This window comes from Drosophila subobscura, chromosome O, assembly GCF_008121235.1.
Source record: "Drosophila subobscura isolate 14011-0131.10 chromosome O, UCBerk_Dsub_1.0, whole genome shotgun sequence".
Classification (NCBI taxonomy): Eukaryota; Metazoa; Arthropoda; class Insecta; order Diptera; family Drosophilidae; genus Drosophila; species Drosophila subobscura.
Window position 1 is genome coordinate 16,467,261 of NC_048533.1, and position 12,990 is coordinate 16,480,250.

The window sequence follows — 12,990 nt, forward strand, 5'->3', positions numbered from 1 at the left end:
TGATCGTTATATGTACATCACTGGCGAGAGGTATCATTTTGTGTGTGTGCAGTGCATTGCGTAGTTGTGTTTCCGTCTATGTTCGATCCATAGTTATTAGAATTACTTTAATCGTACTTGCTAAAACGTCAAACGTACAACATTCAAACATCTATTTACTGTTGCCTATGCGGTAATTAAGGGGTTTGATTTATTTGCATAACTTGGCCAGAATGCAGCCAAACTTACTTACGAGTGTCTTCTTATAGGGTATACAGAATGTATGATGTTCTTAGGGCTTGCGACATTAGATCCTACTGATGTATGGGTTAGCAATGGATATCAAACATGCACTTATCAAATTCGAAATGATGTAAGATGTGCGTCATATGAGTTAATAACATAATTATAATGATGATAATAATTATAGTAAATATAGTAATTGATGTTAGTAAATAATTTGTTAATTTGTTCATCTTATTGTTTTTTTCGCTATCACAAAAGTAAATACAACTCCAACAGAGATAATAATGCAGAAAGGGGTATGCGGTATTCGGGTCGTCTATCAAATCTATCAAATAAAGATGAAAGATGATAATGATTTCACTCTAAATTGGAACTTTATATCTAGGTTTAATCTCTTACGCAAGGGTATACATATTTCGATCATCATTTCCATTTTATATTAAAATTTTATGTATATTCAACACTTAGATTGTATTTATTTATTGATGTACCTAATTATGTCAATGGAGAGACGGGGTTTACATACATTAAACCATTTCCTTTGAACGTCAAAATAAAATCATATCAAATGACTTGGCGTCGGTTATTTACAGATGCGATTTAACACTAGACATTTAAGTGGGAACACCTACTAGTGGGTTTTGTTCGCTAGAGAGCTTAGAAGTGCCATCGTGTATCTCATGTTTCAGGGTGGAAGCGAACGGCTATACAGTGAAGACTACGGATTGAGTGGAGTACGGTAGTGTTGGGTAAACGAACTGAATAAGTTCATATTAATCGTTCTTTTGATTTCGATCTGTTAACGATGTTTACCCAACACTAGAGCACGGGGGATATGTAGCTTTGTAGCAGCTTTGTGACATTTTTAAAGTCCAAAAGCGGCTGCATACGCATGCAGTAGCTGGAGAACATAGTCGGCGCTCTCCTGTATGACGGTGCTGCCCAGACCCTGTGAACGCAGCATATCGAAATCCAACTCCGTCTCCATGTCAAAACTTGTATTCTGCTGCTGCTGCCCTGGCTGTCCTATTTCTAAATGCTGCGCCGTCGGCCCCGGCTGCTGCTCGTCGATGCCCTTTTGACCGGGCAAAAGTTCGTCCTATTCGTGCAGAGTCCTTCGCGGCCGTTTGGCCGGCAAGCAGGCACCATCATTGTCACCCAACGAGGCCGAGCCGCAGCTCTTGCGCCCATTCTCGATGGGTGATGGCGAACCAGCCGCAATGCCCGCCGCCGCTGCCGCTAGCAGAGCGGGCGAACTGGAGGCGCTGCTGCCCTTGCCAGACATCTTGCCCTCGAAATTGGGCAGCCATTTGGCCAGTTGCTCCTCAAAGAAATTCTCCAAGTATTTGGCATTGGTGTACGTTTTCGTGTCCTCCTAGCGGGAAATGCGCGATCATTAGTTGTCATTCGTTTAACAGGCGGTACAGACGATAACACTCACCTGATAGAAGAGATATGTGTTGGAGAATATTAAACGCACGTCGGTCACAAAGCCAGCAATATCTTTGTAGTGATTGGGACTGGAGGGATCCAAACGCGTGCGTATCACATCCAGGGACATGGGACTGCAGAATTAGAGCACATTCAAATCAGTTAAATTTCGGGCAAGCTGAAGCTATCCCAAACTTTACCTGGACACAATCTCGTAGTAGGAAGTGTTGGCCGGTGACTCCGGTTCACGGAAGTTGAGACTCTGCTCATACTGACAGTACAGCTCCAGGCAAATGCGCTGCAATATCCTCAGCTCCAGGCTGCTCAGCTCACCCGGATGGGATGTCTTGTCGGTGGTGGTGCCGGTGCCGTCGTTCTTGGTCAGCTCCTTGAGATTAACGCACAGCAGACACTGCCAGCTCTCGCTCTCGTCCGGCAGCGAACTGATGGCGGGTATGTGACAGTTCTGATGGAAAACCTTGGGGCATTTGTCGCAGCACATTAGCTCGCCGCCATCCAGGCAAACGGCGCACCAATCCTCATTGGGGTCATCTTTTTGTTCGTTTTTATTATTAACTGATATTATTAGTTTATTTTTATTTTTATAATGTTTAAAGGGGGTTGGAGTGGGAGTGTGTGTAATGTGTGTGTGGGTGTTTTTGTTTTGTTTATTGTTTGATTCAATTGTTAGTAATTTATTTTTCGCGTTTCAATCATTCATGGGTCGAGTTTTATTTTTGTTGTTGTTTTGTTTTTTGTTTGGAAGTAGAAATAAAGAGAGCAAAAGTTATATGAGAATTTGTAGAATTAGAATTTTCATTTTGATCAACCAACAAGCAAGCACTGAAAGAACCCCAAAAACAACACAGAAAATAATCCATATGCCAAGACAAGAACACCCAAACACCATGAAAATCAAATCTATGACTTATTTAATTTAAATAAAAAACATTCATAAGTTGGAATTGTTGTGTCACTCTCACCTTCTTGCGTGTTTGACAGATCCGTGGAGCTGTGCACCTGCGGCGAGGTGGTCTTTGTACGGCCCTCGGGCAACACTTGCACCCCATTGGAGTCCAGCTTGGCAATTGTTGCTATCAGATCGTTTATGGAGTCATCGCGCACCTTGTCAATGGGCTCGGTAAAGTCCTTGGTGTTCTGCAAACACAAACCAAACAAAGATCTGTCAGTAAATACATTTTTGGGTGACACAACTGCGACTCACCTCATGAGTGCTGGGACTGGGTGTCTTTGGATTTGTCGAGGTGACATTGGAGAGTATTGAAACGGCGGGGCCAAGCCCTAGGGCGGCAGCATTTAGCTGCGCATTAATCGACGAACCATTGCCGAGGCCCGGCATACCACCCGGGCCACCCAGTCCCAAGCTGGGCGGTGTACTGTTCTTGAGCGTGTTGGGCGATTTCAAAGATATTTTAAAATTTTCCGATGTCTGGCGGCCATTGGCAAACGGCAAAAGGGGACCCTGCTGAGAACACACTGAAAAATAGACGCGAAATTAATGTAAAACTCTGCGGATGACTGTGCTGTGAGCTCCAGTGCTCGTGGATGACTCACTGTTCGACTGCTGCGCGGATTGCGGTATGTGCCACTTCGCCAGGCTGTGCATGCCGCCGCCTAACTGAGGCGACGTTTGCGGTGGGCCGGTATTAAAGCCAGCCTGGCTCCCATGAAACCCCAACGACTGCAAAGAGAAAAGCAAAAACCGTCAGTCTCAGTCCTTGCAGGTGACTCTTTCAGACATACATTCTGCATGGGATTTTGCATCATTTGTGGGCGCTGCAGTGACCCGGGAGACGGTATCTGTCCGCCTCCACCACCTGCCCCGGCCATGGCAGCTACGGCCGCCTGCTGGGCATGGCTCGCCATGCGCTGGTACTGCGACTGAAAGCGTGCTGCATTGCTGCTCATGAAGTTGTTGTCCCTGGGCCCGCCGCCTGGTCCTCCGCCACCGCCCTGTGAGAAACCCTGCTGGCCGCCCATGAAATGCGGTCTCATCTGCGGTCCCCCCATCTGTTGATGGGCTGGCGAGGGACCGCCCTGCGGTCCACCCGGATAGCTGGGCGGACCATTGAAGCCCATGTGCCCGGCATTGGGACTCTGGGCTGCCTGATTGTTCAGCAGACCTCGCAGGCTGATGTCTGCAAAAGTAAAATTAACGAAATAAGTTTCTCTCTCTCTCTCTGTGTGTATTCGAAACACTTACCCATATTCTGCGGATGTGTGGAGGAGCTTACATGCGGCTGACCGTGTCGCTGCATGCCCACTGGTGGCATGCCTCCAAAGCGTACTGCAAATAAATTACAAAAATATTAATATTATATTAAAAATATGAAGAAAAAAAAATATTTTTATTGTCATCTTCTTATTTATTTAGAATTATTAGTATTTTTAATTGCTTTAAATATTTTAAAACATTTTTATGTCAAATTTATACATTTTTTAACTATTTTAATAAATTTGAAATATTTTTTTTAAACTTAAAAATCATAGTTTTAATCTCTGGTAAAAAATAAAAAAATTAAAATCATTTCCTACCCTTACCTGGTCCATCGCCCGGAAAGGATCGACTCATTGCAGAGAGATTGTTGAACTGCTGCTGGGCCGCAGCACTGCTGTACATAGGAGGACCATTCTGTGGCCCAAAGTTAACGGGTGGCCCGTTGGGCGAGAGTCCAGCTGACATGCCCGGCGGCAGGCCTGGACGCAATGGCGGTGCCATATTCGGGCTGGGCGGCTGTCGCGGCGGTGGTTGGGGCGTGCCATTGGGCGAGGCTGTCGGCGGATACGGCTTGCCATCGACAATGATGATGCCCAGCTGTGAGATGACTTTCTGCAGATCGGACACCTGATTGAGCTGCACTTGGATGCGCACGGGTATCTCTGGATTGGGTATGTCAGCCCGCTGGCACTTGAGCTTCTGCAGATGGCGCACCAGCGACTTTTTACTGGAGAGTATCGCGAAATCGCTGCCCTTGTCGAGGGCATTCTGCATGAACTCGATGCAGTGATCCGTGTTGTCGGAGAGCAGCTGCAGCGTCTCCTTTTTCTCCACGAGCACCTTCAGTTTGCTGTCGCAGACCTCGTTGAGGCGCATGATCAACTGCTTGCCGCGCGTATTGACCGTGTTGGTGATCTTCACCGCCATGGCGGTGATCTCCTTTATGAGGTCCTTCTTCTTGTCATGTATCAGCTGCTGACGATCGTCGATCACCTTGGTGGCCGACGACAGCAGAAAACGCTTGTAGTTTATCTCAGAAACGAGCGTGGAGAGAGCTTGCCGCGACTCTGTGGCAATTTCGTGGGCGAACTTGTACTTGTGATCCCGATGATCGCTCAGCTGGCAGTCGCGGCAGGTGAGCTTGTCGCATGTCTCGCAGAAGAGTGAGAGCTTCTCCTGTGTATGCAGCTGGCACATGTGCAGCTTATCGACGCCGGACGTGCCGGCGAGCTGTTCGTTATTGGCCTCGTCCTTTGGCTTGATCGTGTGGTCCTTGGTGATCTTGAGACGCTGATGCGCCTGCACACAACTGTCGCATATGTACTCCGAGCAGTCCACGCACCACGACGTGGCCGCTGCTCCGTCCGAGCAGCTGCTGCACTGCACAATGACCGGGGCGCTCTTCTGTCCGAGATCCGAGCCGCTGCCATCGCCGCTCTCGCCGGCGGCACACTGCTCGATCAGGAACTGATTATCCACAATTAACTCGTTCTGTGAGCCAGTATCGCACACCGGACAGTGTATCAGCGGCGGCAGGGAGCGGTCCAGCTCCGAGAACTTTGTGCTCACGCACTGGGAGCAGGCCACATGGAGGCACTCCAGCAGCTTGGGACGGTCATTGGAGCCCAGCAGCTGTGCACAGTAGACGCACTTGAACAGCGTGAACTTGGCCGAGGCTGACGAGTTGGACTCCGACTGCAAAAGGAAGAGGAGAAAGCATTGGATTAACACACACCTTCGTAATGTTATTTCATTAGTGGTCTAAAGGCTAAACTCCTCTTTCGATAACCGCTAATCAGGATAATGTCTACCTATCGCGCAATCGCGAACTATAAAATTCCAGATCATTCAAGGACAGCACTTTCGCTGGAGTTGAGTGGTCTTATCTTATCGTTTCTAATATTATCTAATCTAATCGCTTTCCATTTAGATAGGACAGGTATTGTCAGTATATTTATCAAGCTAATAATATTTAATTTAAACAAAAAATCGACTGCAGCTTATGCTTAAATTGATTGCATTCAAAGGTTGAACATGGTTGCAATCAGGGACACGTAGAGACATATTTTTATTATAACTTTTTTTAATTCCTTGAATTTTATCCCTGCACCTTCCTGTTGTGACCTACTTTCAAATCAGTTGGATTTATTATTTCGTTTCCAAATATTCCTTTAAAAAATGTTCCTGATTTATAGTGTCCCATTAACCCCGTAGCTCTCTTTATATCCACTTCCATTTTGTTTCATTCATTATAATAAAAATCCTAGAACGACCTCTATAAAGTCTCGCGATAAGTGAGTTCCGGCTGTAAGACCTTTACTTTACTTAAATTTTTTTCGCTTGCAATATAAAATATATAATTAACTCATTTTTAACTCAGAAACTTACAACGGAAGAAGTGCGGGGCTTAGTTGCATCTTTACTGTAGCAAACATTACAATTTAATAAATTTTCATCAACCAAGACTCCATTACAATTTGACTAAAAAGTGTATATAAAACGGGCCTGGCTTATCTCTGGCTTATCTGCACAAAATCACAACCTCTATGACCGGAAATTACATATAGTTAAGTTTAGGGTAGAGAGATCATCTCACAATCTCCGCTCGCCCACAGCGTTGCATTGCCCATGCAACTCTGTATACACTCAGAGAAAATAGAATTAGCTTTTATATAAACAGAAAATGTGTTAACAAATCGTTTCAATAAGGCTCATATTTAATCTACATAAACATTAAACACTTCAAAATAAATAAAATATATTTAATTTGTGGGGAAATCAACTGCCATTTATATTTTCATTCTCTCGCTTCAAATCTATTTATCCCAATAGACAATTTTAGATTGAAGTGTAAATATTAATACACATGACAGAGCTTTTTTTCTCTGGGTGTAATTAATCGCAGTTGCTCCTTCTCTCGTGAGGGAAATAAATAGTGCTTCAAGCTTCAAGTTTGTGTCTGGCATCCGCAGAGAGCTTTGGGGCAGAGAGCTCTCTCTCTCCCTGTCTCCTTTACTCTGTGGATGCTGCCTGCTGGTGCCGGCGTCCCCCCAGTTCTGCCACCGAATAGTGACTGTCCCAAAGCGAAGATTGATTAGTTTTATCTCGAGTTGGAACACATAAATCCAATTGATTGATTACGTTTGCTGCTCGATAAAGATTGTTGCATTGGTATGCGAATGTTTTACATGCAGCCATTGCTGCTGCTGTTGCTGGACCCTCTTCCTCTCTCTCTCGTCCCTTTTCTCCCTCTTTGTGCCGGTGCATCCAAACGGAAGCGCCACGGACATTGATGAATGCCCCGCCAGAGACGAAAGCTAGGGACAGGCAACAGGACCTCGACACTCGTAGGGAGAACTGAAACTACAGTGAACTGGGAGTGGAAAATGGGGGATCCACAGCTCTGTAGTTGATCCGGCCGATCCATCTTCCATTTAATGCTTCTGACGTTCGAAAGAAAGTTTCATCTTAGTTTTCTCCAGAGGCCAACTGACCTGTTCCCGTTCCCGCTGCCGCTCTCACTCTTTCTCTCTTTCTCTACTTTCGAAATGCCTCATAAATCATACAGCAAACATCCATTTCGTACATACACATGTACTGTCTATATAGGGAGCTTGCCATACACATAAGAGCATACATATCTAGCAGACAATGGTGGGACGGAGCCACGGGTGGGTGCACGGAAGGCTACGTCCCACTTGAAAGCCATTTATCATAATATATTTTACCCTTGCCTCCCTCGGGGGTCGGGTTTCCCCCTCCCCCAAAGAGTAAATGGCATTTTGCTGATGATGGCCGCCTCCAAACCGGGATCGTGTTCGGTTTCGCCTCGTTTTCAGTTCGGCTTGGCTCGGTTGGCCTCGGCTAGGCTCGGCTTGGTGTGGTTCGGCTTTCGATCGTTGCGGTTCGGTTTAAATCGGTTCAAGACTCTCTCTCTCGCGGACACTTGCCTCTCTTTGGAGCTCTGGCGGGGCCTTGGCCTGAGGCATGCCATTAAAATATGTGGCGAAAAACCAGCTGCTACCCCCATGCTTTCAATCACTCTTTCGAAATGGAATGACTCGACGCAACGGAATGGATGGGATGCCGCCATGACATGCCAAGCGATGGAAGCGGGTAGAAAACTCGTTTTCTCGGCCCGCACCTTTACTATACTTGTATTTATTATATGTACATATCTGTATGTACACTTGAACTTATGTACAACACGGATATACAGGCATTTAATATACATATGTACATGTGTATGTACGGGTATGTGGCACAGTGTGGCCCAAACATGTGCTAAGAATTTTAAGCATTCTTTTCTGCAAGTAATTCAAATTAATAGATTTTTCAATCTTTCGAGTCAGTCAAAAGGAAAATGAAGTCGTTCCAGGCCGCAAAAGCTTTTAAATCCCTTAAGCAACAATCAGGTCTCAGATCTCAGCTCTGGTTTGTTACTGATGAAGTGGCCTGAAATTTCATTTCAACAGCATTACCATTAAAGCTTTTATCTGCCAGCTAATCTTACAATTAGTAGCACTCTAAGGAACATTTTCATTTGTTCATAGAACGTACATTTGTGTATCCCAGGACCAGGACAGTCCTAGGACCAATTCAATGTATTCGATTACTTTTTTTAATTCATAAAAATGTAATTAAAATATATATAAATAAATAAATAATTAAAACAATATGAACCTTTTTTGCAATGTGCTTAATTAGCATTTCATATAAAATCAAATTAAAAGCTTAATAATTAACTTTGAAAATCTAAACTAGAGTAACTAGTTTTTTTAATGAATAATTAATTTCAATGGAAACTATTTGATAACAAGTACATGTTCGCTTTTTCCATACCGCGAAAGAGTACAAATTTGACTTTATTGAGAAAATAAAATTGAAAAACTCATATGTCTCTTGTAAAACCAAAATAGTTCGAAACAGTATCAATAAATTGAGTTATAAAGGGTTCCAACGGTGCAATACCGTATTTGTTATTCTCCTAAATTGTTTTCCCATTACCATCCCCACATACCGTTAGATTGGCACGCATGCCGCAAGTGCAGACAAGTACAGAGGCTCTAAAAAAAAAAGTTCAACGCAAAAAGAGCTCTAAATCAATTTCAATTAGAAAACTTTGAAAGGATGCCCCAGCAGCAGCAGTGCAAAACTTGTCAGAGAGCTGTCGCCACAAAAGCTTCGGGTAGACAGGAAGCACTAGAAATGGATATTGATGGAATTATGGAATGGCGGGAGACATGACAACGGCTAACTGAGTGCATTTATGATTGATGTAATTTTGATGAAAATAAATTCTGAAACACAAAAGTTTTAAGCCCCTCGCCACTGCACTCCACTGTCTGTCGCAAAATAAAAGGGGCTTTAAAAGGTTTTACCTTAAATTAAATTTAAAAAGTATTTATGGGAAGTTGAGTGTTTTGCGAAAAAGTTTTAGTCTCGTTAGTCTAATAAAAAAACTTTCGTTGCTCAAATTAAATGAAAGAAGTTGTATAACTACGTGTCTAGAAATGTTGCACTCCTACACACACACACACTTACAGACACACACACTCACACACTGCATACATCTGTCCCCTTTTTCTAGACCGTACTCTCTTCCCACTTTCTCTTTTGGCACTGACAACTTTCAGACACATTTCACATTCGAAATCCATTTTCTGAGGCACCCCCAGACATAATTCCATTAATTTTGTATATTCCAATGATGTGTTCCCCCAAGCCCACACAAAAACGGGTGCAGGCGTTAAGCCCTCTCAGGGATCGTTGCACACACGTTGCTGTTCCCCTGTTTTGAACATCCCGTATTCAAAATCATCATTGCGAACGACAATCTTATCTTAGCTTCGGCAGATTGCAGTGTGACTCGAAATTAAAGAGCTCACCAAATGTTATTGGACAACGGAAGCCAACCAGAAGCATTGAACAGGTGCAAGAGAATGACAGAGAATTCAAAAGAATAGTCCTTGATTTGAAACGATTTCAAGTTTAAGTAGCAAATTGTAGCAATGTGAAAGGCAGAAGTGTTCAACATTTGCATTTGAATAGTAATCAGAATCAGTAAATACTGGAATACAGATAGCTGGCATTTCGTGCCCATTTCCCTTTATCTCCTGTTCAGTTTAATACTCTCTTTGTTTGCGGTGGAACTTTGAAATTTAATCAGCAGCGAGACCTATGAGGGGCCAGGCGATTGGGCTGACAGAAAAATTTCCCTTGCATATATTCTCCCATGATTTTCTCAGCTTACAGTTTCGTAAGCCAATTATTTGTAGTTCCAGACGCCTGATAAAAGGTTTTTCTCGTCCTTACGTCTTAATTCAATTTCATTTAAATGCAATTTCAGAAAAGTTTGGAGATATTCTGCTTTTCACCTGGAACATTCTGGACTTGCGAGCGAAGGGTGGTGGGGTGTGGGGCAGCCAGCAGTTTCCTGCATTCCTGTTGCATTGTTCTGGGGCCCCCTGCCCCGACAAACATATGTGTCTGCCTCTGCTCCATCAAGCACAGAGAACCGCCCGCTGTCCGTTGGCCATAAATCAGTGCAATATGAGGCATGCATCATGTGGCACTGCGTGCGTCTGTGTGCGTCAGATATCCGGGGGCACAGCAGGTCGGCCATTTCTGCTTCTGAAGCCTCAGCGATGCTGGTGGTCCTGTTCGCCCCTGTCCGGTCTCTTTAGGGTTTCTTCGTATTTCAGGATGTAGGATATAGGATGTGTGGCCCTGGCAGGGCGCAGGACACAGCAGCGTTTGTTTTGTTGATTGTTGCTCCTACATCAATTTGGTTTATTTTGCAAATTCTCAACTCAAATGACGGAAATCAGATGACAGACAGACACACCCACATGTATGCAAGTGCCCCATGAAGCCTTTGATTCAACAAAAGCTGCAAATTAATTACATTTAGAATTTCTGCCGGGGACAGGATTTCATCATATTGCATCAAGTCCTCCCCTTGCCGCCTCTCCATTGACCAGACAGACAGAGACTCAAAATTCAACGTCATTCCATTCCACCCACAACACAATAATCGGACGTGACAATGTAATCCTCCTACTCTTATGTTTTGGACAGTAAATGCGAATCTTTAAATGAAAATGTTGCAGAGAAGTGAATCTTCAAGTGAAAATGTTTGAATTCTTTAAAAATAAAATTTAAATGATTGAGCGATTGAATGATTTTGTGTTGAAAATTCATTTTGTACAGTTTCCAGATTGTGCGCGGCGCCAGGCGTATCATCATCCATTCGGCATGCCCCACGGTTCAGTAAGACTTTTTTTGAAAATAATCAAATTAGAAACGCTTTCCCAGATATGCATGCTCCCATGAAATATGTTTCGAGAATCTTCAGGGCAATAGTAATAATAATACTCGTAGATAGAGCAACGATAGCGGCCATATTTACGATTATTTTGTTTAGATATGATAGCGATAATATTTATTATTAATGGAATAGGGAAAGTCCAGTGAATCATGGAAAATGAGTATTAATCATTTCACAGAAGTGGCACTTGTGATGCTCCCCTAACACCTGAAACATCAAAGTCAAAGTCCATCAAGTCTCATGAATTTCCCCCCCTCACGCAACCTCTTAAACATCAGAAACATCGCATATATATAGAAGATTTATATGCATCCTACAAGGGAGTACATTTTTTTGCTCTTGAAATATTTATGAGGCTTGCAATAAACTAAAATTTCAAAGACACAAACGCTCTGCAAAATGGCGTACATAAATTGCCTGCGTTTAAAAAGAGAGCGGCAGGGAGCGATGGAGCGTTTATAATACATCGTATATTTTATACTCCCCATATAATAAAGGCAGAAAACTTGATTGTACCTGAGACTTACGAATAAAGAGGAGGCAGGAGGTTGCTTTGAGGCTAAGGCTAAAAGTTTTTGCGCGATTTATGCGAGTTGCCAAGGGCACAAGGTGCAGCAGCAGCTGATAAATATTAATGCCTTAGCATGGGGCATGGAACAAACCCAATTCGCAAGTACAACATAAATTCGAAATAAAATTGTAAATATTCAAGCAAAAGCAAGCCAAAAGAGAATTTCAAATCGAGGCAAACGCACTTCAAATCTAAAACGTATCTATTACCAATGGAAACCAGAAACGAAGGGAAGGAAACGAACGCCATTTTGGGCCATTGGCCATTCCGTTTAATCGTGGACACATCCGGCGAACAAACGTTGCTGCAATTTCCGTTCGAGAACAGGAGCCAGAGTGCCCTCCAGGCACCATCGCCACGTAATGGACATACCCTAATGACCAGACATTACATTTCATAACGCAAGTTAAGCTAACCAAAATAAAAATATAAATGATGCCATAAAAAGTTAAAAAGTATCCATTTGATTGCGGGATTAATGCAGATGAAAGCACATACCAAAAGACAGACACACATGATTTCCATTTAAAGTATATAATATACCCACAAAAATTCCGAGTAGCCGAAATACCAAGGAAAACTCAAGTGAAATTTCAAGTGCTTAAGTGTTCTCTTTCGAGTATTCCAAGAACTAATGGATTCCAGCAAGGATAGCATATTTCTGTATAAACAAAAACATTGGTTTAACTTTGAGGTCTCTCAATTAATGGTTCGTTCATGACAGCAGTAGATACACACACACAGAGACTCCCACAGAATTGTATGTACAACTTCAGTTGTATGTATCCTTTGCTTACCAATTTATGGCAGTCATAAAGATTTAATTGTATGGAAATCGTAAATGGCACGGAAAGAATCAACAAGGAAAAAAGTTTGCTTTTGCATTTACTTTATGAGAAAATCGATGGAACCCATTAAAAGTAGACTGCCAAAAATGCTGCAGGAGTAGTACCCGTACTTGCATGTACGTAAATAGAATAGAATATTCACACAGTAAATGCCATCATTTGCTATCATTATGGACTCCATAATGGCAAACGAAGGAGCAGTGCTCCTACTCATGAGGTGATTCATTTGCCACTGCAATGACTACCCACAAGACTTGAGGGGAAACTTTTTCAAGTATGTATAAGCAATCGTAAAGTTCGAAGGCAGCCGTGCTTGACAATGTCACTGTACTACCGGAAATTCAGT

At 43.2% G+C, this 12,990-nt stretch overlaps 1 protein-coding gene and 1 long non-coding RNA gene across 7 annotated transcripts in view; one reads left to right on the forward strand and one right to left on the reverse strand.

Annotated features, from left to right (window-relative positions):
• The window catches only part of LOC117897286 (transcription intermediary factor 1-alpha), an 18,372-nt gene continuing 5,382 nt past the window's right edge, over nucleotides 1-12,990 (reverse strand). Inside the window, exons 2-10 of one of the 6 annotated variants that reach the window (XM_034806028.1) lie at nucleotides 4,219-5,590; nucleotides 3,881-3,964; nucleotides 3,421-3,815; nucleotides 3,232-3,358; nucleotides 2,882-3,153; nucleotides 2,640-2,814; nucleotides 1,857-2,208; nucleotides 1,667-1,790; nucleotides 1-1,597 (exon numbers count right to left, since the gene is read on the reverse strand). In XM_034806028.1, coding sequence (XP_034661919.1) covers nucleotides 1,325-1,597; nucleotides 1,667-1,790; nucleotides 1,857-2,208; nucleotides 2,640-2,814; nucleotides 2,882-3,153; nucleotides 3,232-3,358; nucleotides 3,421-3,815; nucleotides 3,881-3,964; nucleotides 4,219-5,590 — 3,174 coding nt within the window. In that variant the 3' untranslated portion in view covers nucleotides 1-1,324. Of the gene's footprint in view, nucleotides 1,601-1,666; nucleotides 1,791-1,856; nucleotides 2,233-2,639; nucleotides 2,815-2,881; nucleotides 3,154-3,231; nucleotides 3,359-3,420; nucleotides 3,816-3,880; nucleotides 3,965-4,212; nucleotides 5,591-12,990 lie in introns of all 6 variants that reach the window. The other 5 variants (XM_034806027.1, XM_034806026.1, XM_034806024.1 and 2 more) reach the window with 5 other exon arrangements.
• LOC117897297 overlaps nucleotides 11,375-12,990 on the forward strand; it is a 17,283-nt gene continuing 15,667 nt past the window's right edge. Inside the window, exons 1-2 of the long non-coding RNA XR_004649081.1 lie at nucleotides 11,375-11,385; nucleotides 12,573-12,574. This is a non-coding gene — a long non-coding RNA (uncharacterized LOC117897297). The remainder of the gene's footprint in view (nucleotides 11,386-12,572; nucleotides 12,575-12,990) is intronic.